The sequence below is a fragment of the Geotrypetes seraphini genome, chromosome 10 (genome assembly GCF_902459505.1).
Source record: "Geotrypetes seraphini chromosome 10, aGeoSer1.1, whole genome shotgun sequence".
NCBI lineage: Eukaryota > Metazoa > Chordata > Amphibia > Gymnophiona > Dermophiidae > Geotrypetes > Geotrypetes seraphini.
The window spans coordinates 143,637,576-143,665,429 of record NC_047093.1 but is presented as its reverse complement, the minus strand read 5'-3'; the positions used below and the strand labels follow the sequence as shown (position 1 = coordinate 143,665,429).

General features: G+C 46.0%; 1 protein-coding gene across 3 annotated transcripts in view; it reads left to right on the top strand.

Moving 5' to 3' along the window:
- PPFIA3 (PTPRF interacting protein alpha 3) overlaps positions 1–27,854 on the top strand; it is a 94,091-nt gene that overhangs the window by 46,403 nt on the left and 19,834 nt on the right. For all 3 annotated transcript variants that reach the window (XR_004540924.1, XM_033961621.1, XM_033961620.1), the window contains 11 exons: positions 358–522; positions 731–805; positions 1,061–1,147; positions 2,364–2,588; positions 14,378–14,524; positions 15,199–15,333; positions 15,952–16,035; positions 16,518–16,649; positions 16,992–17,054; positions 17,939–18,018; positions 21,144–21,291. Coding sequence is in view for 2 of the 3 variants with exons in the window: in XM_033961621.1 (XP_033817512.1) it covers positions 358–522; positions 731–805; positions 1,061–1,147; positions 2,364–2,588; positions 14,378–14,524; positions 15,199–15,333; positions 15,952–16,035; positions 16,518–16,649; positions 16,992–17,054; positions 17,939–18,018; positions 21,144–21,291 (1,341 nt within the window). In the remaining variant the exon portion in view is untranslated. The remainder of the gene's footprint in view (positions 1–357; positions 523–730; positions 806–1,060; positions 1,148–2,363; positions 2,589–14,377; positions 14,525–15,198; positions 15,334–15,951; positions 16,036–16,517; positions 16,650–16,991; positions 17,055–17,938; positions 18,019–21,143; positions 21,292–27,854) is intronic.

Below are 27,854 nucleotides of genomic sequence, written 5' to 3'. Positions count from 1 at the left end.
TGGTGAAAATCGGGAGGGAACTTGGGGGAGATTCAAGGGATCCCAAAGAATGTGAAAGGACTGAGGAGAGAGTTTATACTCCTCAAGAATGAAGTAAGGAGAGACCAATGTCTGGGTGACGGTGGTAAAGTTGTAAGTGTTTAAGTTAAAGCGATGTCTGGGAAGATGCTGGTGCGTGAAATTTAGGCGGGGGAGGGGGTAGTTGGAGTAATGCTGTGTTTGAGGGAGGGGTGCTGGTGTATGAATTGCTTATCAGGGTAGAAGCCAAATAAAATAGATCAGCCTCTAATATTTCTTCCCTCTCTCCTCTTTCTCTTGTCTCCTTCCTTATGTCTCCCTCTCTCCCTCCCTTTCCAGCTCCTCCTGGAGCATTTGGAATGCTTGGTGTCCCGGCATGAGCGCTCCCTCAGGATGACGGTGGTGAAACGGCAGGCCCAGTCCCCAGCTGGCGTCTCCAGCGAGGTGGAAGTGTTGAAGGCTCTGAAATCTTTATTTGAACACCACAAGGCTCTTGATGAGAAGGTGAATGCATACCCCTGCAGCTAGTGTGGCTGCTCTCTCCCTTTCTGGCTAAGGTTGGGGGAAGGGTAGATTTTGGATACAGCACCTCAGTCTTGTCCCCTTCTCTTCTGGGTGCAGAACTAGTGGGATGTGTGGGAAGTTTAGGGAATGAGCAGTTCATAGAGTCCCCTCCACCAAACCCTCATAACTTGTCATTCTCTGTCCATAGGTCCGTGAGCGTCTACGGGTGGCATTGGAGAGAGTAGCTGTCTTGGAGGAAGAGCTGGAAATCTCCAGCCAGGAGGTATCGTGACCTGAACCCTGCTTAGAGAATTCACCCCACTTCATGCTACTGATGCCTCTGCTGTCCCTCAGGTCACCTCACAGCCTGCCCAGGGGGTTTGGAGGTGTGGAGGGCCCCAGCCATGCACTTCTGGTGTGAGCAGTGTCCTGGAGGCTTTAGAGAGTGTTGTAGCTACTGGGAAGAGGTTGGAGAATAGGAGGGGGTCCTGGGGGCTCAGATCAGGCCTGTGACCTGTGAATCTCTTTCTCCCTTTAGTCTCTCACTCTGCGGGAGCAGCTGGCCCGGAGACGTTCCGGAATCGAGGACACCTGTAAAGATAAAGATGGAAATAGCCAAAGCAGTGTAAGAGGAGGAGCGAGGGGGTCCTCCTACTGGGAGAGAACTGTATCAGTGCGGAGGGGCAGGGTCTTCTACTGGGAGGGAGCTGTATGAGAGGAGAAGGGAAGGGTCACCTGCTGGGAGGGAACTTTGTAGACAGGGGGGAGGGGTCTTTTTCTTAGGTGTGAGAGTGAAACCTAGAATCGCTGATTGGAGAAGATATATTGGGGTGGGGGGATATGAGGTGGATAGGGATGTGTTGGTTGTACTGGGTGGGCCTGAAGCTCCCCGCCTTGTCTCATGTTCTGTGACAGTGGTAGGAACTGCTTTGGGAGGCCTCTTTATTACCAAGATACCTCTTCTTCCCCCTATCCCCATTTAGTGATCTCTGAAGTGCAGAGACAAGGGTGGGGGGGTGGGGGGGAGATAATAGAGTTGGGCTGGTACCAGTAGGCTCCAACTCTCAAGAAACTGGTTGCTCAGAAGTTCAGGAAAGAGCCACATTAGATTTAGTAACTGGAAGAGAAGGGAGGGTTGGACCCCATAAAGAGTGCTGGTTGATAGCTGGGGGCAGTGTGGGCAGCCTGAAAGGGCCTGAAGTTTGCACCATCCCCCGACTTGAATTAAATGAGATTACATGAACAACACATCTCTTACAATAAGCTAGGATTTTTAATCTCTTACAATAAGCTAGGATTTTCGTTCTCTTCACAGGAGAATGAATGCCATCCACATTTAAAGACGCAATTTTGAGACTACGCATTAGAACTAACAGTGGTCATACAACTACTTGTAATATTCTGTTCTCAATAAAAATTATTTCAAAATAAATAAATGCGACTACCGCAGTTTTTTTATACCTGGACGTTCAGTTATCCAGGTGTCGGCAGTCAGACTAGTATCTTTCTGCTATCCTAGCTTTATCCGGGTAACCCGGCTAGTGAACCGACAGGCACCTGTCCCTGGATCACCCAGCACTATCCAAATGGTGGCATTGAAAATCCAGCTAAAGACCTTTATCTGTATGGAAGCGGCTTGTGTCTGCATAACAGTAATCCCTCTGTCACTGGAGGGTCTGGTCCTTACTGGTGGTGGGAGTGATGGGAAGACTTTGCAGTTTGATGAGGCTGTGTCCTCTCTTCCCATTGGAAATAGGAGGCAGTGTGCATAAAGACAGACCTTACCAGATGTGAAAGGTCACCTATAATTCTCTTGCCCACCTCTGCCCCCTCTTGTTCAGGCCTTGTTGAATGGTGCCTCTTCACACTTGGAGCCAAGGGGGGGCCGGGAGTCAGAGATGGAGGATGTCCTGGAAAAGCAGAGGATGGAGCTGTCCCAGCTTAAGGAACGGCTTACCATGATGTGTCGCCAGATGGCCGAACTGGAGGAGGAACTCAATACGGCACAAAAGGACCTTATCAAATCGGAAGAGGTGAATGCCAAACTCCAAAGAGACTTGAAGGAGGTAAGGTGGTGGGGGGGAGAACCCCTGAATCTTCTAAGATTACCTAAGAGTTGCCATACTGGAACAAGCCCAGTATCCTGTAATTTTTGCTTTTCAATTTATATCTGTACATTTTTATTTCTAATTTGTGATTTCTTATGTTGGTTTTCTCTGTTCTCTTTGGGAAATGTATCTCTCTTTTTAAGATTTTTCTCGGTTCAGGAGGAAATGTATTTCTACTTCTTTTTCTCTGCTCTTGCACTGCAGACAGACTCTGACATCTTGGGGTTTCCAGCTCAGTTTGTCTCTGCACATTTCTATGTCTAGTTTGTGGTCTCTTATTCTCATATGTTATTCTTTCTTCTCTTTGGGAAATGTGTCTCTTCTCTTTTTGGATTTTGCTAAATTGTCTTCCCTGAACAGAACGATCTCTAAGGTCTTTGGCTTGTCAAATGTATCTAAGAAAGAAAAAACAGGATATATAGAGGGTTTGGTACAGGATCTGGGAGGGGAACTTGGAGAGATGGAAGAGTGGGAAGCAGGTTTGTAGTACCTACAATGCTTTTGGAAATGGAATTAAAATATACAGGTGGTATCTGGTTGCACAGAGTGCATCAGATTTGGCTTGTAAGATGAGCTGGAGACCGTGAAATTGGGAAGGGACTTTTTTCACATTTGGTGTGGGTCAGAGGTTGCACGGGTGGGCGTCCCACTTGAATTGAGGGTGTTTCTTCTTCATTGCCCAGGAGTTGTGAGGGGCAGTGAAAGGGTTATTTGTGCAGTGTATTCTTGTAGCTTGATCAGGAATAGCTGAGGCTGTCTGAGGAGAGCCTGGGATGCACATTTCCTCTCCAACCTGAGGGCAGTCAGTATACTATATCTCTGAGGAAATGCAGACTCCATATATCTGCTGGGCACTGGGCTGTTTCTGGGAAAGGGGGCCTGTTTTGTAGCTAGGAAAGCTTGATATTCGCAGGTAATGATCCCTTCTTGTATGAAGATTATATATTGTTGTCAGACAAAAAAAAAATTTTGAATATGGAGGAAGTGATGTCATCGAAAAGTATGGCAGCTTAATTCTAGAGTTCCGTTGGGGCTCGAGATTTTTAGTTTTATATTCACTTTCTACTGCGGAGCGCGTGCTTTACTTTGGAGAGTACGCTTGCTGAATGTATGGCGAGTAAGAAAAAGTTGGAAAAATTCCACTATCCTGGCGCTACGAGCGTAAAAACAAGATTGCATGGTAACAGCTCCCTGACGAATCCGCTCAAGATGGCGCAGCCGATCGCAGCCATGCAGACTGAATCATCTAAGGTTAACTCTTTGCCGAGTGAGTGGCTAGCGGAAGGGAAAATTGAGCTGTGGTTTCGAGATCTTAAAGCCGAAATGGTGGGTCTGCGCTCTGATGTTAAGGCAGCGCTGGCGGAGATCCGGGCGGAGGTGGGAGATTTGGGTGGCCAAGTTTCAGCCTCTGAGGATAGGCTAGGCCATGTGGAGATATTTTTGCAGGAGACCTCTGCCACGATGGACACGGCTGTTACATAGTTGGATGATCTGAAACGGCAAGTTGAGGACTTGGAAAATAGATCGAGACGCATAAATTTGCGGTTTAAAGGTATCCCCAAAACTGAACATTATAGAGATGCCAGAGAAGTGGTGTTGGAATTCTGTAAAAACTTGCTTGCAGAGGAGGATCGGGCGGCAAAGTTTACCATCGACTTGCAACGGGCCCATAGAAGTTTGGGCCAGACGCGGGGGCCTGGTTATCGTGATATAGTCGCCTGTTTTGGGGATTTCTTAGTGAAAGAAAAGATCCTCCAGGCAGCATGCCGTCGTCCCACTTTTACCTGGCAGGGGATAACGGTGGGAGTCTATCAAGACTCGGCAATTGCTACCCTCCAAAAACGGAGATCCTTTCGGGAAGTCACTCAATTGTTGCGCTCTGAGGGCTACCGCTATAGATGGCTTTTTCCCTTTGGATTGCATTTTACTATTAATGGGAAACATCGGAAGGTGGATAATGTGGCTGATGCCTGGATGGCCCTGAAAGACATGGGATTTCGTATGCCAGCGGATCAGCAAGAGCGAAGCTTGCCTGGCACGAATGTGGAGATTGGTGATCGGGAACCTCGGGTCTCTGCTGAAGTTAGCCGGTCTTCAACATCGACTACTTGAACTGTTCTAAATCTCTTTTTTGTATGGTTTTCTGTTCCCTGACTTTTTTAGTGAAAGTTATGATCCCATTCACATTGCAATGTTTTCCAGTTTTTGAACTGGTGTATTTTCTGTTGTGGTTTGTCAATTGTCTCATATTGGAAGCAGTTTAAGGGTTGGGCAACCTAGTTGCCTGAGCAGTTGTAGATTGAGAGGTGAATGAGTGATTGGTTGTTTTTGCGATTGTAGTATAGAGAGTGTGTGGTTTGGATTGCAGAGGGGATTGGGAGGAATGAATAAATGCAGGGAAAGGCAGTAAGATGTGTATGAGCCTCTTCAAAATGACTCATTTTTCTCACCATGGCTGATTTGAGGCTTGGAGGATCAGCTACTTGGAGGTGGGGTACTGTTGGGATGGGTACTAGCAGACGACAGGATTTGGGCTGAGGGAGGCCACTTGTGGAGGATCCAGAGGTTATCATTGGGTCTTGGAACGTAAATGGGCTAAATAGTCCTGGCAAGCGGAGCATGGTTTTTAGAGACCTCAAACGCATGAACTGGGATATTTGTCTGTTACAAGAGACCCATTTGAGGCCCAGAGATGTGTCTCTTCTTCAAAGACCACAATTTGATTTGATATGGACACATCAGGGGGAGGGGGGGCCACAAAAAGAGCTGATGGGTTGGCCATTTTGGTGCGCAAAGGTCTGGGGCTGCAGGTGGAACAGATTTACAGGGACAGAGCGGGCAGATGTCTGGCCTTGAAGGGTATATTGCAAGGTCGTCCATTGACCATTATCAATATTTATGGCCCTAATTCTGCCCAGACTGCTTTCTTTAGGGGTCTACAGTCGGAATTGGGTACTTTTGTACATGGAGCAGTATACCTAGGAGGGGATTTCAATGTCCCTCCAGATCCTGCTGTAGATCATTCGGGAGGAGGGCGTAGATCATTACAGAGCTCTGCTAAAGCGCTTCGCAAAGTGATGCTCTTGCTTGGCTTAGTGGATAGTTGGCGCTTGTTTCATGGCTCCCAGAAGACATTCACCTTATACTCCCATGCTCAGAATACATATACTAGATTGGATGGGTTGTGGATTCATAGGAACCAGGTGGGAGGGCTCCAACGGGCAGAAATTGAGACGATGCATATTTCGGACCATGCTCCTGTTTGGGTGGCCTGTACCGGTATGTCGCAGGTATTGGAGACTTAATGAGTCTCTCTTGAGTTCCCCACAGGTAGTTGCAGCTGTAGAAAGAACTATGAGGGATTATTTGGATATGAATGACACTGAGGAGGTTTCTGATGCTACTTTGTGGGATGCACTCAAAGTGGTAGTTCGAGGAGAGCTTATTAAATGGGGGGCTAGATATAAGCGCCAGCAAACCCAAAATTTCCTCCAGTTATGCAAACATTTGTTCCAGCTGGAAACGGCTCACCAGGCTCAGCGAGATGCTCAGACACTGGCCCAATTGCAGCGGGTGAGAGATGAACTTTATCAACTTCAAGTAGCAGAAACAGACCGGATACGCGAACGTTCCAACTTAACATCTATGAACATAGTAATAAGTCTAGTGCACAATTTGCTAGATACATTCAGATCAAACAGAATCGGGCCACTATAGTTCGTATAAAGGGTGCTGCGGGAGGAGAATCGAAGATCACAGACTCGGCAATTCAGCAGGAGTTTTTGAACTTCTATTCTCAGCTCTATGGTCCTCCTGGGCCCCTGGATGAGGAGGCTCAAACTAGATTCCTTGACTCGATACAGATACCGTAGCTGTCGGTCTCGGATCAGGAGTACTTACAGGAACCCATTCAGTTGTCTGAGGTTCTGGGGGTGATCAGGGCATTGAAAAATGGCAAATCCCTGGGGTTGGATGGGTACACTAGTCTATATTATAAACAATTTTCGGCACAATTGGGGCCCCTCCTGGTCCGGGTGGCAAATGGAATTCCACAAGGGGGCCGTCTACCGCAAACGATGGGAGAAGCTGGAGTGGCCATACTTTTGAAACCGGGGAGGGACCCCATATTTTGTGGGTCCTATCGTCCCATTTCATTGTTAAATTTGGATGCTAAGATTCTAGCTAAGGTTCTTGCCATGCGACTGGGAAAGGTATTGCCGTCCATTGGTTTTACCGCATTTGCTTGTGCGGACGATGTTCAACTTCTCCATTCTATCAATCTTAACAATAAGGAGGAAGTAGTCTCTATTAACCACAAATTAAGGGAAATCAAATCTTGGCTAGACTTGAACAAATTGTCTCTCAATATTAATAAATCAAAACTCTTGGTCTTCCCGTTTAAAGAAGGAACAACACTTCAACCTCCTTTGACGCTTGAATCACTTCCTATCAAAATTGTTCCAACTTTAAAACTATTAGGAGTCACTCGTGACAATAAATTTTCTTATCATCCTCATATTAGTACAGTTGTTCAGAAATGCTTCTATCGACTAAGAATGATACGTTCTCTCGCCAAGCTACTCGAACCCGCCTCCCTTAATACATTCATTCATTCCTTGGTAATTTCCTGCATAGATTACTGTAACGCCCTCTACAAGGGCATCACCAAAAAAGAAATAAACGGCTTTAGATCGTGCAAAACACAGCTATTAAGATCATTTGCGGTGCAAAAAAATATGATCCCGTTTCTCCCCTTTTGGTTACCAGTAGAACACAGAATTAGCTACAAAATTTTACTTCTAACACTCACAACGAAACTAAATAACTAACCAGATTTTATCAACAGACTCCTAATTCCGTACAACACATCAAAAACTCTTCGTTCAACTTCTCAGAATCTCTTAGTTGTACCCTCTTTAAAATCGATTAATACATTACGTTCTAATAACTTTGCCGTTACTGCCCCCACTCTATGGAACTCGTTGCCTAATTACTTGCGCTATGAATCCGATATAAAACAATTTAAAGCAAAACTAAAGACATTTTTATTTCAAGACGCCTTTTGTTAACAATTGTCCTTCTAAGGGCTAAATCTAAATCTTATAACTTAAACTACTGCCGTTTTAATCCTAACCTATTGTTTTACCCTTTTATGTTTTATCTTTTCTATAATTATTGTAGTTCTTCCCCACTATCCTTGTTTAAGTTACCATGTTCAGATCAAAATTGTTTGTTACGTTTGGTTGTTATTTAGTACCCCCCCCATTTTACGTGTTTTTATGTAATTTTATAATCTGTTTTTACGTAATTTTATACTGTAAACCGCTTAGAAATTTGAATAGGCGGTCTAAAAAATCTTTTAATAAACTTGAAAACTTGAAACTTGATCCATCAAGATCAAGCTGGGTTTATACAGCGTAGACAAGTGAGTGATAACATTAGGCGAACCCTAAATTTGCTATGGGAGGTTGGTTCCCATCTGGACAAAACGGTCCTGATCTCTGTAGACGCTGAAAAGGCCTTTGATCGGGTTTTGTGGGGGTTTCTCTGGGACGTGATGGGTCGTATGGGTTTGGGGGGCACCTTCAGTGCATGGGTTCGAGCCCTGTATGACACTATTGGCTTGCCTGCGGATTAATCAATCATATACGGATTTCTTTTCCATTTATCGTGGGACTAGACAGGATTGCCTGCTCTTGCCTCTATTATTTGCTATGTCTATAGAACCTCTGGCTTTGGGTATTCGAAATCACCCTGACCTGGTTGGGTTCTTGCGGAATGGGGAGGAACATCGTGTAGCGCTCTTTGAAGATGATATTCTATTATATGTGGGACAACCTGAGGTTACAATACCACATCTCTTACAGCTTTTCGAAACTTATGGGAGAGTCTCGGGGTTTAAAATAAATTTGGATAAGACGGAAATTTTGAATTTGACCCTGATGCAAATGGAGGTGGATGGGCTTAGGGGGCGTTTTCCTTTTCGATGGGCAGCCCATGGGATCAAGTACCTGGGCATTTATATCTCCAAGGATCTTACTCGGCTATATGAGATGAATTACCTGCCCATTTCTCGCCGCATAAGATCTGACGGTTTATGGCTGTCCTGGTGGGGTAGGATTGCCATTGTAAAGATGAATGTGCTTCCCCGGTTGCTATTCCTCTTTCAAATGCTGCCTGTGCCAGTGCCTCCAGGGGAGCTGCGGGGGCTGGGAAAGGAAATACACAGTTTTATCTGGCAGCGAAAGCCTCCCAGATTGTCTCAATCTTTACTATGGGCAGCTAGAGAAGTAGGGGGTAGGGGGCTTCCTAATCTTGAGTGGTATTATCACTCAGCACAGATTAAACTGGTGCTTGATTGGGAATTAGGGGAACTCAAAAGTGGGGTAGAAACATAGAAACATAGAAATAGACGGCAGATAAGGGCCCACGGCCCATCTAGTCTGCCCACCTTAATGTCCCTCCCCTACCTTTGCCCTGTGAATAAATCCCATGTGCCGATCCCATTTTGCCTTAAAATCAGGCACGCTGCTGGCCTCAATCACCTGTAGTGGAAGACTATTCCAGCGATCAACCACTCTTTCAGTGAAAAAGAATTTCCTGGTGTCACCTCGTAGTTTCCCGCCCCTGATTTTCAACGGATGCCCTCTTGTTGTCATGGGACCCTTGAAAAAGAAGATATCTTCCTCCGCCTCGATGCGGCCCGTAAGATACTTGAACGTCTCGATCATGTCCCCCCTCTCTCTGCGCTCCTCGAGCGAGTATAGCTGTAATTTGTCAAGCCGTTTTTCGTATGGTAGATCCTTGAGTCCCGAGACCATCCGGGTGGCCATTCTTTGCACCGACTCCAGTCTTAGCACATCCTTGCGATAATGCGGCCTCCAGAATTGCACACAGTATTCCAGGTGGGGCCTCACCATGGATCTATACAATGGCATAATGACTTCCGCCTTACGACTGACGAAACCCCTTCGTATGCAGCCCATGATTTGTCTTGCCTTGGACGAAGCCTGCTCCACTTGATTGGCAGACTTCATATCCTCACTGACGATTACCCCCAAGTCTTGTTCTGCTACCGTTTTTGCTAGGATCTCGCCATTAAGGGTATAAGACTTGCATGGATTCTGGCTGCCCAGGTGCATAACTTTGCATTTTTTGGCATTGAAGTTGAGTTGCCATGTCCTAGACCATCGCTCCAGTAGGAGTAGGTCGTGCATCATGTTGTCGGGCACTGAATCTTCGTCTGTTGTGCATTTGCCCACTACATTACTCAGTTTGGCGTCATCGGCGAATAATGTTATTTTACCTCGAAGCCCTTCTGCCAATAAAGATGTTGAATAGGATTGGGCCCAAGACTGAGCCCTGTGATACTCCACTAATCACCTCCGTCATTTCGGAGGGGGTGCCATTCACCACCACCCTTTGGAGCCTACCTCCAAGCCAGCTCCCAACCCATTTCGTCAATGTGTTACCTAATCCTATAGAACTCATCTTGCTCAGTAACCTGCGGTGCGGTACGCTATCGAATGCTTTGCTAAAGTCCAGGTACATGATGTCCAGGGACTCCCCAATATCCAGCTTCCCCGTCACCCAGTCAAAGAAGCTGATCAGGTTGGATTGGCAGGATCTCCCCTTAGTAAATCCATGTTGTCGGGGATCCCGTAGATTCTCCTCATCCAGGATCTTATCTAATTGGTGTTTGACTAGAGTTTCCATTAGTTTGCTCACTATCGATGTTAGACTCACTGGTCTGTAGTTTGCTGTCTCCATCTTGGAGCCTTTCTTGTGGAGTGGAATGACGTTAGCCGTCCTCCAGTCCAACGGGACGCTGCCTGTACTAAGAGAGAGGTTGAAGAGCGCGGACAGTGGCTCCGCCAAGACATCACTCAGCTCCCTAAGCACCCATTGCTTTGTTAACCTTGAGCTTTGACAGCTCACCGTAGACACTGCTGGGCGTAAACTCAAAGTTACTAAACGGGTCAACTGAGCCAACCCTTGTTTGTAGCTGAGGGCCGAGCCCTGGCGCTTCTCGGGTGAAGACTGAGCAGAAGTATTCATTTAATAGTTGGGCTTTTTCCGAATCCTTTTCCACATAGTCTCCGTCTGGTTTCCTAAGACGTACAATCCCGCCTGAGTTTTTTCTTCTATCACCGATATACCTGAAGAAGGATTTATCTCCCTTCTGGAAGTTCTTTGCTAGAGACTCCTCCATGAGGAATTTAGCCTCCCTGACTGCTGTTTTGACGGCTTTTGATTTGGCCAGGTAGTCTGCTCTAGAGTCCTGCTTCCCCGATTGTTTGTAAGAGATGAATGCTTTTTTCTTCTCCTTGATCAGGTACAGCTGGAACAGGAGTATGGGGGCCAAGAGTTGTTGAAGAAGAGGCTTTGGGTATCAGGTTCACAGCGCCATTAATAACCCCTTTGTACGACATCTGACTAGGGTATGGACCCAAGTATGTACTAAATTGGGTAATGGAGCCTTAGTGTCATCCCTGGCTAATATACAAGTGGAGCCCCAATTCCCGGTGGGCAGGGACAATCGGGTTTTTAATCGGTGGTCTCAGAAAGGGTTGCATGTTTTTAGAGACTTGTTGGGGACTTCTGGGATCCTTTAATAAGGCAATGGGGCCTGACAACCTACAACCCAGGGTGCTTAGGGAGTTGAGTGATGTCTTGGCAGAGCCACTGTCGGCGCTCTTCAACCTCTCCCTTAGTACAGGAAGCATCCCGTTGGACTGGAGGACGGCTAACGTCATTCCACTCCACAAGAAAGGCTCAAAGATGAAGACAGCAAACTACAGACCAGTGAGTCTAACATCAATAGTGAGCAAACTAATGGAAACTCTGATCAAACGCCAATTGGATAAGATCCTGGATGAGGAAAATCTACGGGACCCCCGTCAACATGGATTTACTAAGGGGAGATCATGCCAATCCAACCTGATCAGCTTCTTTGACTGGGTGACGGGGAAGCTGGATATTGGGGAGTCCCTGGACATCGTGTACCTGGACTTTAGCAAAGCATTCGATAGCGTACCACACCGCAGGTTGCTGAGCAAGATGAGTTCTATAGGATTAGGTGACACATTGACGAAATGGGTTAGGAACTGGCTTGGTGGTAGGCTTCAAAGGGTAGTGGTGAACGGCACCCCCTCAGAAATGACGGAGGTGATCAGTGGAGTGCCACAGGGCTCGGTCTTGGGACTGACCCTATTCAACATCTTTATAAGAGACTTGGCAGAAGGGCTTCGAGGTAAAATAGCATTATTCGCCGATGACGCCAAACTAAGTAATGTAGTGGGCAAATGCACAATGGACGAAGATTCAATGCCCGACAACATGATGCACGACCTACTCCTACTGGAGCGCTGGTCTAGGACCTGGCAACTTAGCTTCAATGCCAAAAAATGCAAAGTCATGCACCTAGGCAACCATAATCCATACAAGACTTATACCCTTAATGGTGAGATCCTAACAAGAACGGTAGCAGAACGGGACTTGGGGGTGATCATCAGTGAGGACATGAAGGCTGCCAGTCAGGTAGAGCAGGCCTCATCCAAGGCAAGACAGATCCTAGGTTGCATACGCAGGGGTTTCGTCAGCCATAAGCCGGAAGTCATTATGCCATTGTATAGATCCATGGTGAGGCCCCACCTGGAATACTGTGTGCAATTCTGGAGGCCACATTATCGCAAAGATGTTCTGAGATTGGAGTCGATTCAGAGAATGGCCACCCGGATGGTCTCGGGACTCAAAGATCTCCCGTACGAAGAACGGTTAGACAAACTGCAGCTATACTCGCTCGAGGAGCGCAGAGAGAGGGAGGACATGATCGAGACGTTCAAGTATCTCACGGGCCGCATCGAAGCGGAAGAAGATATCTTCTTTTTCAAGGGACCCACGGCAACAAGAGGGCTTCCGTGGAAAATCAGAGGCGGGAAACTACGAGGTGACACCAGGAAATTCTTTTTCACTGAAAGGGTGGTTGATCGTTGGAATAGTCTTCCACTGCAGGTGATTGAGGCCAGCAGCGTGCCTGATTTTAAGGCCAAATGGGATCGACACGTGGGCTCTTTTCACTAGGCAAAGGTAGGGGAGGGTCATTAGGGTGGGCAGACTAGATGGGCCGTGGCCCTTATCTGCTGTCTATTTCTATGTTTCTATGTTTCTTTCTTTTGCCATGCTCCAGAGGAAATTTGATTTGCCTGATGGGGACTATTTGGCCTATTTCCAGATTAGACATTTTATGCAGACTCAGGGCTGGGGTTCCCAGTCTCCACTCGAATGGGAACACTTGGAGAATTTGTGGTTGCTTCTGCAGAAGGTTCCTAGGCCTCTCTCAGTGGTGTACCAGTATTGGAGAGGTCATTCGCCCACTCATTTCTCCTTTCAAAAGCACTGGGAGGGGGATTTGGAGTCGCAGTTAACCACTAAAGAATGGGGGGTTATTTGTAGGGAGATGTATAAAGCGTCCTCGTGTGCATTGGTTCAGGAGAATGCTTATAAGGTCTTAACTAGGTGGTATTATACCCCGGAACGACTGCATAGAATATTCCCAGGAGTGTCTGATCAATGTTGGAGATGTGGTATGCATGTGGGGTCTTTTCTACATATTTGGTGGGATTGTGTGATCATTGGCCCCTTTTGGACAACAGTGGTTCATACTATGTCTGTTTTTCTGGGGGACTGCGTTGAAGCGACCCCTAAGAGCTGCTTGCTAGGCTTACATAATAATAGGGAGCATCTCTGGCAAACCAAACTACTTTGATGGGGTTTTGCGGCAGCGAAATGTTTAATAGCCAATCATTGGAAAAATAGGGTAGCCCCAACACATCTTGACTGGATCAATCGATTGTTATCTCTGGGGAGGATGGAGCTGGCGGTGGCTAAACGTCGCTATGTATATATACTCCAGACCTCAACATGGAGCAAATTGGAAACATAGAAACATAGAAGATGATGGCAGAAAAGGGCTACAGCCCATCAAGTCTGCCCACTCTGCTTACCCACCCCCTGTCTATGCCCTAATGACCCAATTTCCTTATCTTGACCCTCGTAGGGAACCCACATGGGTATCCCAGTTATTCTTAAAGTCTGGCACGCTGTCTGCCTCGATCACCTGCACTGGAAGCTTGTTCCAATGATCAACCACTCTCTCTGTGAAGAAATACTTTCTGGTGTCGCCATGAAATTTTCCGCCCCTGAGTTTGAGCGGGTGCCCTCTTGTGGCCGAGGGTCCCTTGAGAAAGAAAATATCATCTTCCACTTCGACACGTCCCGTGAGGTACTTAAATGTTTCGATCATGTCTCCCCTCTTCCTACGTTCCTCAAGAGTGTAGAGCTGAAATTTGTTCAGTCTCTCTTCGTACGAGAGACCCTTGAGCCCCGAGATCATCCTGGTGGCTACTCTATAAAGGGTCCCTCAGGCCTTGTTACTTTGTTGGTCTGCTAGGTAATGGGGGGAGGTGGGGGGTACGTTGGAGAGCATTGGGCAGGGGATATTGAGTTCGTGGGGGTGGGGGGATAGGGGGGAAGGGGGGTTATGTGGGAGAAAATTGTATGGTTGGTGTGCCCTTTTTTTCTGTATTTGCTGTTTCATCTGCATTTGATGTTTCTGTTGAATGTTGAATTGCATGTATTTCTTATCTTACAAAATCTTTAATAAATATTTAAATATTTAAAAAAAATAATAATTTGAATATAAAATAAAAATATTGTCTGTCTGTGTGTCTGTCTGGCCTTGTCAGGCGCTAGCCCAGAGGGAGGACATGGAGGAACGGATCACTACGCTAGAGAAACGCTATTTGAGTGCCCAGAGAGAAGCCACATCTCTCCACGATGCCAATGACAAGCTGGAGAATGAGCTGGCCAGCAAAGATTCACTCCTCCGACAGGTGCGGGGCATGGGGGAGGTTTCTTAGACAGGTACGGGGGTTTCTCCTCAGACAAGTACCAAGGGAGGGGGCTTTCCTCAGACAGATACCAGGGAGGGAGTTCTCCTTAGATTGGTGTGGGGAGGAGAGTGATTCTCCTAAGACAGGTATCAGAGGAGCTTCTCAGATAGGTACAGAGGGGTATTTCTACTGAGATGAATTCAGGGTCCTCCAAAGGCACAGTTCTCTTCAGTCAGGTCCAGGGTCTGAGGGTCTCTGATCTGTGCCCCTGGATTACAATGTGGATTTAAGTTTTGGGTTTATCATCCCAGCTTTCCACAGTCTAGCTTACAAAGAGTTACATGTGGGCTTCAAATCTAATTTTTGTACTTGAGGCAACGGAGGGTTAAGTGACTTGCATGAGGTGGGATTGGATCCTTGGCTTCCCCGATTCCCTAACCAATAGGCCACCCCTCTGTTCTGTAATATGCTGCTGTGGGTTTTACTGTGGTTGACAGGCCAGTGGCCCCGAGACCCTCTCTGGATAAATGACCAATGGGCTTGGGTTCCTCTTTACATTGTTGAACTGTTGCCAGGGTACCCCTGTGGTTCACTGACCAGCAGCTTTGGGTTCTACTATGGACCAGTGACAAAAGGCCCACTGGGCTTCTGTTCACCTCTGGATCTCTCTGCAGAGTGAGGAGAAGAATCGTCAGCTGCAAGAGTGGTTGGAGGATGCAAAACAGAAACTTCAACAGACACTACAAAAGGCTGAGACACTCCCAGAGATCGAGGCCCAGCTGGCCCAGCGTGTAGCCGCTCTCAACAAGGTAACATCCTTCATGGACGGGCCAGATCAATTTACGAGCGGGGAGGGTCATGGTTTGAGGTGGGGACGGAGCCTTTTCCAATGCCTTAATTTTAATTTTTATGAATTAATGCAGTGTAACTGCGGGCAAGAAAGCTCAGGCTGAGTTTTAGTTGTTGCTGTATCAGTGCTATCATACGCATATCCTATTGCCTGGCAGTGGCACTGGGGTGCAGGGGCATTTGATCACTGTCAGAGAAATGGAGTGTGGGGAAGGGGAGGTCCCTTCTGTGCTCGACTTTCCACCCCCATGTCTTTTGCGCTGATCAGCTGAAGAAAGATTGTGTGTGTTCTTTCCAAAAATAAAAATGGCTTCCTCTGCCAATCTGCCCTAAATCTCCTTTAGCAAAAGAGAACAACCTGATGGTGCCAGTTCCTCGGGCACTTCAGAACCAGCCCTGTTCCCCTCCCCCTCTTCTCCACCATATGTTCCAATGTGAGGGGCATTTGCTCTGGGTAACATGTTCTGAAGATTTTATCTCTGGTAAAACAGGTATTTGGTACTAAGAAATCTCTGTCTGTCTCTTGGTCTTTTAATTGGAGGTCTTTCTCTGTTTGTCCCCTGCCTTCCTATCCTCAGGCTGAAGAGAGACATGGAAACTTTGAGGAGAGGCTCCGACAACTAGAAGGTCAGCTAGAGGAGAAAAATCAGGAATTGCAGAGGGTGAGAGATCCAGAGTCTAGAAACACAGGGGGTGAGAGGTCTGGAACCAGAAGCTGAGGGAAGGGATTAGGAGTAAGATCCAGGGCAGGGGGTGATAGATCTGGAACCATGAGCTGAGGGAGGAGGTGAGGGGTAAGAGATTCAGGGGTCATAGTGAGTGAGAGATCTGGAACCAAGAACTGGGAAAAAGGGTGAGGGGTAAGAGATCCATGGCAGGGGGTGAGAGATCTGGAACCATGAGCTGAGGGAGGAGATGAGGGGTAAGAGATCCAAGGATCACAGTGGGCGAGAGATCTGGAGCCAAGAACAGGGAAAAAGGGTGAGGGATAAGATATTCAGGGTCCAGAACCACAGGGGTGAGAGATCTAGAACCAGGGGGTGGAGGGCTCCTGGAACAGAAGACCTGGTTGGGGGAGATGTGGTCTGAGAACTTCAGGACCGCAGGATGGTATAAGTGCATGGAATATTTTCATCCTTCACAGGCTCGTCAGAGAGAGAAGATGAATGATGAACACAACAAGCGTCTGTCTGAGACTGTAGACAAGCTCCTCTCAGAGTCCAATGAACGGCTGCAGCTGCACCTGAAGGAGAGGATGGGAGCCTTGGAGGAAAAGGTACCCCACCCATTCCCTCACCCCACAACCACACCAAGAGAATGGGAGCACTGAACAAGAAGGCATACCACCCACCATCTTCCAAATGTTCCCACCCTACAACCCTGATGTTCCTAACCAATTGATAATTAGGAGTTTCATATCTGGTGCCCCCTCCCCTTCAAGCTACCCATATCTCTCAGTCACCTGCTGCTACATCACAGTCCTCCCATCAGTAATTCATAATCTCCATCATTGTCTGCAACCTTTTCTCTCTGCGACTGTCCTCTCTAAGCCCCTGCTAAAGGGTCTGTCTATCTACAAAAGTCTCATCTCACTCTCTCTCTCCCCTCTTTCTGTCAGAACGCGCTCTCTGAGGAGATAGCCAATCTGAAAAAGCTACAGCACGATATTCTCCTCAACAAGGTTTGTAAAGGGCTCCATGTGTGCTATATGTGGCTGCCTGCCATTTATGGGGTCATATGGAGCTCTGATCCCTGGTTTATTTTATTTTATTTTTTTTGGGGGGGTTAAGGGGAAGGGGGCTCATTCATCCCCTGTTTTTGGGAGTGAGTCTGCATGCCTGGTGGGTCCAGGTTTAGGCCACTATAGTCGCAGGATGAGAGCTCAGAACCAGACATTTGTGGACTTGGTTTACAATCCCACTCTTCCCACCATCTCTCACTCTGTGACCTTCAGCAAAAAAATCTCTTAGAACTGTGATGCCTGTGGATCTGGTTTACAATTCCACAACTTCCATAAATTCTCACAATGTGACTTTCATTACAGAATCAGGGCTATGACGCCTGGTTTATAATCTCATGGTTTGCTCTTTAGCATAGAATCAGTTGGAGCTGTGACACCCAATCCCACTGCTCCCACCATCTTCAGTAGATCTGGTTTACAAGCCTAATGCTCCCTCTAGCTGTGACTGTTAGAACAGTTACTCAGAGCTGTAACAGTCCCAAATTACTGAAGAAGCTGTTAGGATGCATTAGATAATACTTGTAGACTGTACCATGATTTATTGCAAACTTTTCACTGATGTTATGGTGGATAGCAGGTTTGGGCAGGGGTAGGGGTAGCTTAGAGATGAAGAGTAGGAAGTTACCTGGGAAATGCTATCTAGCACAGCTTGATTTTCTGGTCTGAAACCTAAGTGTTACTATCAACTCTGTGTGGCAGCCTGTGGATCTTTAAGTTGTTGTAGAGAAAGTTAATCCCCACTAACACCAGCAAGTTGTCACGAGGGGGTAATACTGATGATGCAAAGTGATAATCCCCCCTTTCTTTCTTTTTTTCCTCTCTAGGAGCAGCTGTTAACTGAGATTGAAAGGATGCAAGTTGAGATTGATCAGCTAAGAGGACGCCCCACCTCAACCTATTCCAGGTATACTACAACCTGTATATCCGTCCTTCACTAGCTTAATGTATACTACAGCCTTTGTATCCCTCCCTTTCTCCAGGTCTACTACAGCCTGTGTATCCCTCCCCCACTTAACTCAAGGTGTACTACAAACTGTGTATCACTACTCTAAGTGTACTGCAGCCTGTGTATCCCTCCCCCACTCAACTCAAGGTGTACTACAAACTGTGTATCACTACTCTAAGTGTACTGCAGCCTGTGTATCCCTCCCCCACTTAACTCAAGGTGTACCACAAACTGTGTATCCCTACTCTAAGTGTACTGCAGCCTGTGTATCCCGCCCCCACTTAACTCAAGGTGTACTACAAACTGTGTATCCCTACTCTAAGTGTACTGCAGCCTGTGTATCCCTCCCCCACTTAACTCAAGGTGTACCACAAACTGTGTATCCCTACTCCAAGTGTACTGCAGCCTTTGTATCCCTCCTACAGATGTACTACAGCCTGTGTATCCCTCCCCCACTTAACTCAAGGTGTACTACAAACTGTGTATCCCTATTCCAAGTGTACTGCAGCCTTTGTATCCCTCCAGGTGTACTACAACCTGCATATCCCTCCCCCTCTTAACTCAAGGTGTACTACAAACTGTGTATCCCTATTCCAAGTGTACTGCAGCCTTTGTATCCCTCCTCCACCTCCTCCAGGTGTACTACAGCCTGTGTATCCCTCCCCCACTTAACTCAAGGTGTACCACAAACTGTGTATCCCTACTCCAAGTGTACTGCAGCCTTTGTATCCCTCCTCCACCTCCTCCAGATGTATTACAGCCTGTGTATCCCTCCCCCTCTTAACTCAAGGTGTACTACAAACTGTGTATCCCTACTCAAAGTGTACTGCAGCCTTTGTATCCCTCCTCCACCTCTTCCAGGTGTACTACAGCCTGTGTATCCCTCCCCCACTTAACTCAAGGTGTACCACAAACTGTGTATCCCTACTCCAAGTGTACTGCAGCCTTTGTATCCCTCCTCCACCTCCTCCAGATGTATTACAGCCTGTGTATCCCTCCCCCACTTAACTCAAGGTGTACCACAAACTGTGTATCCCTACTCCAAGTGTACTGCAGCCTTTGTATCCCTCCTCCACCTCCTCCAGATGTATTACAGCCTGTGTATCCCTCCCCCTCTTAACTCAAGGTGTACTACAAACTGTGTATCCCTACTCAAAGTGTACTGCAGCCTTTGTATCCCTCCTCCACCTCTTCCAGGTGTACTACAGCCTGTGTATCCCTCCCCCACTTAACTCAAGGTGTACCACAAACTGTGTATCCCTACTCCAAGTGTACTGCAGCCTTTGTATCCCTCCTCCACCTCCTCCAGATGTATTACAGCCTGTGTATCCCTCCCCCTCTTAACTCAAGGTGTACTACAAACTGTGTATCCCTACTCAAAGTGTACTGCAGCCTTTGTATCCCTCCTCCACCTCCTCCAGGTGTACTACAGCCTGTGTATCCCTCCCCCACTTAACTCAAGGTGTACCACAAACTGTGTATCCCTACTCCAAGTGTACTGCAACCTTTGTATCCCTCCTCCACCTCTTCCAGGTGTACTACAGCTTGTGTATTGTATTTTATTTCTTTATTTAGTTTTCTATACCATTCTCCCAGGGGAGCTCAGAACAATTGGCATGAGTTTATTCAGGCACTCAAGCAGTTTTCCCCGTCTGTCCTGGTGGGCTCACAATCTATCTAATATACCTGGGGCATTGGGGGACAGAGTGACCTGCCCAGGGTCACAAGGAGCAGCATGTGTCAGAACACACATCCCCTAGGGTGCCGCGGCTGCAGTTCCAACCCCTGCACCACACTCTCAGACATCATTACTCTCAGTATCCCTCTTCCATCTACTCCAGGTGTACTACAGCTCATGTACATAAAAACATAAGAACATAAGCAATGCCTCCGCTGAGTCAGACCTGAGGTCCATCGTGCCCAGCAGTCCGCTCACGTGGCGGCACAATAGGTCCAGGACCTGTGCAGTAATCCTCTATCTATACCCCTCTATCCCCTTTTCCAGCAGGAAATTGTCCAATCCTTTCTTAAACCCCTGTACTGTACTCTGCCCTATTACTCCCTCTGGAAGCGCATTCCAGGTGTCCACCACACCCTGGGTAAAGAAGAACTTCTTAGCATTCGTTTTGAATCTGTCCCCTTTCAACTTTTCCGAATGCCCTCTTGTTCTTTTATTTTTTGAAAGTTTGAAGAATCTGTCCCTCTCTACTCTCTCTTTGCCCTTCATGATCTTATAAGTCTCTATCATATCCCCTCTAAGTCTCCTCTTCTCCAGGGAAAAGAGACCCAGTTTCTCCAATCTCTCAGCGTATGAAAGGTTTTCCATCCCTTTTATCAGACGTGTCGCTCTCCTCTGAACCCTCTCGAGTAACGCCATGTCCTTCTTAAGGTACGGCGACCAATATCGGACGCAGTACTCCAGATGCGGATGCACCATCGCCTGATACAACGGCGGGATAACTTCTTTCATTCTGGTTGTAATACCCTTCTTGATTATACCTAGCATTCTATTTGCTCTCTTAGTGGCCGCTGCGCACTGTGCTGTCGGCTTCATTGTCATGTCCACCATTACCCCCAAGTCCCTTTCTTGGGTACTCTCATTCAATAACATCCCTCCCATCGTATAGTTGTACCTCAAGTTTCTGATTCCCACATGTAACACTTTACATTTCTCAACGTTGAACTTCATCTGCCATCTCGTCGCCCATTCCCCTAGTTTGTAGCCTTTCCCTATCTGCTCTTGGTATGCTATCCCAATACATGTTGCTCATGTTTCCCTTTAACCTGTTCAATTCTGTTTTCTACTACTGCTATTCATTATTTCTAGAGCGCTACCAGACGTACGCAGCGCTGTACAGAGTCACGAAGGTGGTTGTCCCTGCTTGAATGAGTTCACAGTCTAATCAATCAAGACAGACAAACATGCCCTTGCCATGTCCCTGTTCTCAGACACGTTTTGCACTTTCCTGTGTTGCTACTGATTATGAAGAGCATCTATACCAACAAATTTGTCCTCTTTTTTTTTTTTTTTTTTTTTCATTTTTCCCTCCACCACTCCCTCTCTCTGCTGTGCCCTCCTCCAGGTCCCTCCCAGGCAGTGCATTGGAGCTCCGTTACTCTCAGGCCCCGACGCTTCCCATGGGAAGTCACGGGGAACACTACAGCAGCAATGCAGCTGTGCGCAGGACAAAGAGGGGTCGCTGGGCTGTACTTAAAGATGACCCTTCCAAGGTACGATGCAAGCGCCTGTCTAAAGTCTCTCTGCATGACTTCAGTGGCTAGACGCTCACTTAGGGGTCCTTTTACAAAGGCGCGGAATACCGCGCGCTAAACCGCCTACCGCGCTAGTACCTAACGCCTCCATTGACGAGGTGTTAGGATTTTTAGGCTGCCGTGGGGGTTAGCGCATGATGAAATGTCTGACGCGCTAACCCCCGTAGTGTGCCTTGATAAAAGGAGCCCTTAGAGTAGTTGTCTAGTGCACTAAATATCTCTTAGCTATCTCTGGAGCATCTCTCCTTACCTATGCCGTGTGATAGAGTTACACTTATTGCTGTCTCCCTCTCCACTATGCCCTTATAACGTGGTTCTTTCTCTTTTCTGCACACTCTTATCATTGTAGCTTCCTGTATGCCCTGATAATGTGATTTAGAGAATGACACGGGGACAAATTTTTCCCCGTCCCATCCCCATAAGTTTTGTCGCAGTCCCGTAAGCTCTGCCTTAACTGCACGAGCCTCAAACACTTGTGATTTTAAAGTGTTTGAGGCTTGTGCAGATAAGGACGGAGCTTGCAGGAATGGGGCAGGGACAGGAAAAGAACTCACCGGGATGGGATGGGAAAATGAGTTCCTGCGGGGCAGGGAAAAATTTGTCCCCGTGTCATTCTCTAATGTGATTCCTTCTCTGAGCTCTGTGAATGTGTCACACTTATTGTTGTTCCCCTCTCGTAGTTCCCTATCTGTCTCTATAACTGCATCATACTGTTTGTTGTTCCCCTCTCATATGTCCTAATAGTGAGGGTCTTTCCCTTATCTGCCTACTGTGATTGTGTCACACTCAATACTTTCCCTTGTCCCATATGCCCTGATAAAGTTATCACTTCCCATATCTGTGCTGTGTGATTGTGTCACAGTTATTTTTGTCCCCCTCCCTAGTAAGTCTTGGTAACGTAGTTACATCGCTTGTCTATACTCTGTGATTGTGTCATACTCAATACTTTCCCATGTTCTGTATGCCCCGATAAGTTATTGCTTTCTATCTCTGTGCTGTGATTGTGTCACACTTATTATCCCAGGACAAGCAGGCAGCATATTCTCAACATATGGGTGACGTCAACCACATAGCCCCGATACGGACTGCTTCCCACGCATATGGTTCAAGCTGCATATGATGCTTTTGAAATGTCCTCCAGGATCACTGCATTCTCGGTAGCCACGCGTTGTCTAGCCTGGTTACGAACTGTGGACATGGATCCAAACTTACAAGATCGACTTGCCAACATTCCATGTCAGGGAAATGAGTTGTTTGATGACTCCATTGAGGCAGCCACAAAATGCTAATCTGAGCATGAGAAATCGTTTGCCTCTATAGTTCGGCTGTAGCCAAAGCCTTCCACCGCTAAGAGTTATAGATGTCCTCCAACTTATCAGAGGCGTTATCATCAGAAGTCAGCACCTTATTCAAGGCTGCCTCCCAAGAAACAGCAGCAACAACAATGGTAGCGTAAACCTCAGGCTCCTGCTGCACCCAAGTCCACTCAGCCTTTTTGACCATCTAACACAGAGCATAACATCAATCTTTCTGCCTCTGTCTTCCCCTCTTCCCATCGGAGGTCATCTTCATCATTTTTATCAACGATGGGAACTGATTACATCCGACCTCTGGGTCCTCACCATCATCAGGGAAGGTTACTCTCTTCAATTTCTGCAGGTTCCACCAGATCTCCTTCCAAGAGAGTGTCCTTCCAATTCGTCACAGCTCACCCTTCTTCAGGAAGCTCAAGCTCTGCTTCGTCTCCATGCCATCGAGAAAGTTCCTCTGGAACAGCTGAGCACAGGGTTTTACTCCCGTTACTTCCTTGTCCTGAAGAAGACGGGAAATCTACGACCTATATTAGACCTCAGAACTCTCAACAAATTTCTTGTCAAAGAAAGTTTTCGGTTGCTGTCTCTAGCTGTCTTTCAATATATTAAGGGGAAACGACTCGCAAAGGAAGCGGTGGGACCGTTGGATGATCATGGAATAAAGGGAGTGCTAAAGGAGGACAAAGCAATCGCCGACAAACTGAACACATTTTTTGCGTCTGTATTTACCAAAGAGAATATACACAGTATGCCGGAACCCATCAGGCTATATGCTGGAAACGAAGACAGGAAACTGACAGGGTTGACGGTCAGTCTAGAAGAGGTATGCAGGCAGATCGATAGGCTTAAGAATGATCCCGGGACCGGATGGCATCCATCCGAGGGTCATCAGGGAACTGAAAGGGACTTTAGCTGAACTGCTTCATCTAATAGCCAAACTGTCAATCAAACCGGGAAAGATTCTGGAATACTGGAAGGTGGCAAATGTTATATCGATCTTCAAAAAAGGTTCGAGGGGAGATCTATCAATCATGCATATCATTAACCCACAAGAAGACATAATAAATCACATTAATGTTATCTCAAATAAAAGAAAACATCAACGAACCCTTAAAAAAAGAATAAGGCAAGTAAAACCCATCAGAACCACTACCTCTACCAAACCTTTCACATTCGCATCTATTCCCTGTGCATATCTTAATACTAGATCTGTCAGGAATAAGGCCTTCCTAATTAATGATTGGATCATCAGCAAGCAAATAGCCTGCCTTTTTCTAACCAAAACATGGCTATTGTCTGAAGATGACCCAATAATAATTGATCTCCTACCAGACAATTTCAAAATCCTTACGCTAAAACGCGCAGGAAAAAAAATAGGAGGATTAGCAATTATTCTTAAAGAAGGATTTGAGTTCGAATAACTGGATTCCAAAGTGACCAACCAACTAGAAATTTTAGCCTGTAAAATTAGTAACTGTCAACTAGAAGAACCCCTATCCTGCATATTATTCTATGTCCCACCAAAAAGCTGGCCAAAAGCCAAAGAGGACTTCTGTGAATTTGTCCTACATAATTCAAGTGGTCCTTCTTACAGTATCATCGCAGGAGACATAAACATACATCTAGATGAAGAGGACAACACAAACACGAAAGAGTTTAAAAATTTCTATCCCTACTTAACTGCAAACTCCCTTTACCCACACAAACACATGAAAAAGGCCATCATTTAGATGTGGTAGCCATGTCCACAAAGGAAGTCTTAGACCCTGTCATCTCCTTACCTAAAGGCATCTGGTGTCACGATATCTGGTCTGACCATTTAACTTATTATTTCAAGTTAATCTGGTCTCACCGAAAATCTAAAACATGTCCAATGATAAAAAGAGAACATCTTACAAGAGGTTATATTAATCCAGAAGAATACTGGTCACAATATGAACTGCAAATGGAGATAGAAGAAGGAATCGATTTCTGGGATCACTGGATGACAGCCAGCACATCCATTTTAGATAAAATTGCCCCTAAACGTAATAGCAAAAGCAGTGCAAATAAATATAACAAATGGTTCGACACCGAACTTCTAAAAACGAAACAACTAACTAGACGACTGGAAACAATTTGGAAAAAAACAGGAGAATTAGCAGACCGGAACAAATGGAGAGCTAACATAAAAATCTACAAACAACTGATAAAAGACAAACGTAAAGCATTCTACTCTACTAATATCAACCTATCTTGCAATGGTTCACAAGGAATCAATACTAAAGAGCTGTTTAACCTGATCACGAATTTATTTGACACCACTCGTTACACCATACCCGTACACAACACCAAGTTACCCTCTGCGAATGACTTAGCACTGCACTTCGATTCAAAAATTAAAAACCTAAGAAACAATTGTTCAACAAACGACCCTAGTGATCATCAAATAGCTAACACACAAGGAAATGATATACCAGCAGACATGATCTGGAGTTCCTTTCAAGACTTAGAATGGAATAATTACACCAAACTATATAACAAATACTCTAAATCTTATTGCGTTCTAGACTCATGCCCCCCAGAAATTATGAAAGTGGCGCCATCAGAATTTAAACTATCGTTGCTGCAATACTTAGCCCACAACCTAAAAAATGGGAAGTTCCTCACTAATAATGGTCACATAATAATAACCCCAATCCTAAAAAATAGTAAAGAATCTTCAGCCCTAATAACCAACTACAGACCGGTAGCATCCATTCCATTTATTGTAAAAATCATGGAGGGATTGGTACACACCCAACTGATGGACTATCTTAATCAGTTCTCTCTCCTACATGAAACTCAATCCGGTTTTAGACCGTTATTCAGTACGGAGACAGTAATTGCGGCTATTTTAGACAATCTGCGCCTAATGTTTAGCAAGGGCCTCAATGCCCTGGTTATGCAATTCGATATGAGTTCTGCCTTTGATCTAGTAGACCACAGGAAAATGCTACAATGCCTAGAAGCTATTGGTATCAAGGATGAGGTGTTGAACTGGTTTCGTGGCTTCCTTATATCCCGCACCTATCAGGTACGTTTCAATTATGAGCTCTCCGATACCTGGAGCAATCCATCCAGTGTGCCGCAAGGGTCACCACTATCCCCATTGCTTTTCAACGTCAACATGTCCTCACTGGGCGTGCAATTAACCCAGCTGGGGATAAAACTATTCAGTTACGCAGATGACTTTACGATTATCATCCCATTTACTGACGCTATTTCGGAAATTATTCCCAAAACTTCAGAAGCTATAAAAGTGATGGAGCAATGGATGACAGACTTCAAGTTCAAACTTAATTCAGAAAAAACTAAATTCTTCGTTGCTTCACCACATCTGCTTGACACCAAAATACCACTATTTATCAATGAACTTAGTTACCCTATTCAGCCCACCATGAAGATACTGGGTGTAACTCTGGATCAATGCCTAACCATGAAAAACCAGGTGGACTCCTTAATCAGAAAGGGTTTCTCCACTCTCTGGAAACTTAGATCCATTAAATCATATTTTGATACATCGGCATTCAGAACCCAGGTTCAATCCCTCGTACTAAGCCAACTTGACTACTGTAACATCGACTATTTATCAATTTCCCAAAAGAATATGCGACGTTTACAATTAATGCAAAATGCAGCAGTCAGACTAATCTTCGGGCTAAAGAAATTCGATCACGTGACATCCTACTACCTGCAGTTGCATTGGCTACTGATAGAAGCACGCGTAAAGCTTAAGTTCGCCTGCTTCTGCTTTAAAGTACTATACGGACTTGCCCCTAAATACATAACTGACCTTTTCTCCTTCTCAGCCAACAGACACAAGAGAAGCTCACATTCCAACTTCGTTTCCCCCACAGTTAGAGGTTGTAAACTGAAAAAACACCATGAACATCTTCTCTCACTTCAAGCAGCATTATGGGGTAAAGATCTAGAACAATTGCTTTTGCCCGCTACTTATGAAGAATTCAGGAAGCGTCTAAAAACATACCTGTTCCTAAAGTATCTAGACAACTGACCCATTCATCTCTTTCTCCTCAATAATGGTTTTCTTGTCCTATTAATCACTTTTTCCTCAATAATGGTTATCTTGTACTATTAACCACTCTCTTCCACCTCTCTTATGTTCAATCAATTTGTTCCTTCGTTAATCTTTTGAAAACTGCATAGAACTTCACGGTATTGGGAATATAAACTGTTATTATTATTATTATTATCTGGGAAACTACAGACCGGTGAGTCTGACCTCGGTACCGGGAAAGATGGTAGAGGCGCTGATAAAGGACTACATCATTGATCACCTTGACAGACACAGTCTGATGAGGACCAGCCAGCATGGTTTCAGCAAATGCAGATCTTGTTTGACAAACTTGCTGCACTTCTTCGAGGGAGTAAACAGGCAGATAGACAAGGGCGACCCGGTCGGCATTGTATATCTGGATTTTCAGAAGGCATTCGACAAGGTTCCACATGAACGACTACTTCGGAAAATTGCGAGCCATGGAATCAAGGGTGAAATACTCACGTGGATTAAAAACTGGCTGGAGCATAGGAAACAGAGAGTGGGGGTAAATGGACAATACTCGGACTGGAAGAGCATCACCAGTGGGGTGCCACAGGGCTCGGTGTTTGGACCTGTGCTCTTCAACATCTTTATAAACGATCTGGACATTGGTACGACGAGTGAGGTGATTAAATTTGTAGATGATACGAAGTTATTCAGAGTAGTGAAGACACAGGGGGATTGTGAAGATCTGCAATGTGACATAATCAAGCTCGAGAAATGGGCATCGACATGGCAAATGAAGTTCAACGTGGATAAGTGTAAAGTGATGCATGTTGGTAACAAAAATCTCATGCATGAATACAGGATGTCTGGGGCGGTACTTGGAAAGAGACTTGGGAGTTATGATCGACAAGTCGATGAAGCCGTCCACGCAATGTGTGGCGGCGGCGAAAAAGGCGAACAGAATGCTAGGAATGATTAAGAAGGGGATCATGAACAGATCAGAGAAGATTATCATGCCGCTATACCGGGCCATGGTGCGCCCTCACTTGGAGTACTGTGTCCAGCACTGGTCGCCATACATGAAGAAGAACATGGTACTACTCGAAAGGGTCCAGAGAAAAGCGACTAAAATGGTTAAGGGGCTGGAGGAGTTGCCGTAGAGTGAGAGATTGGAGAAACTG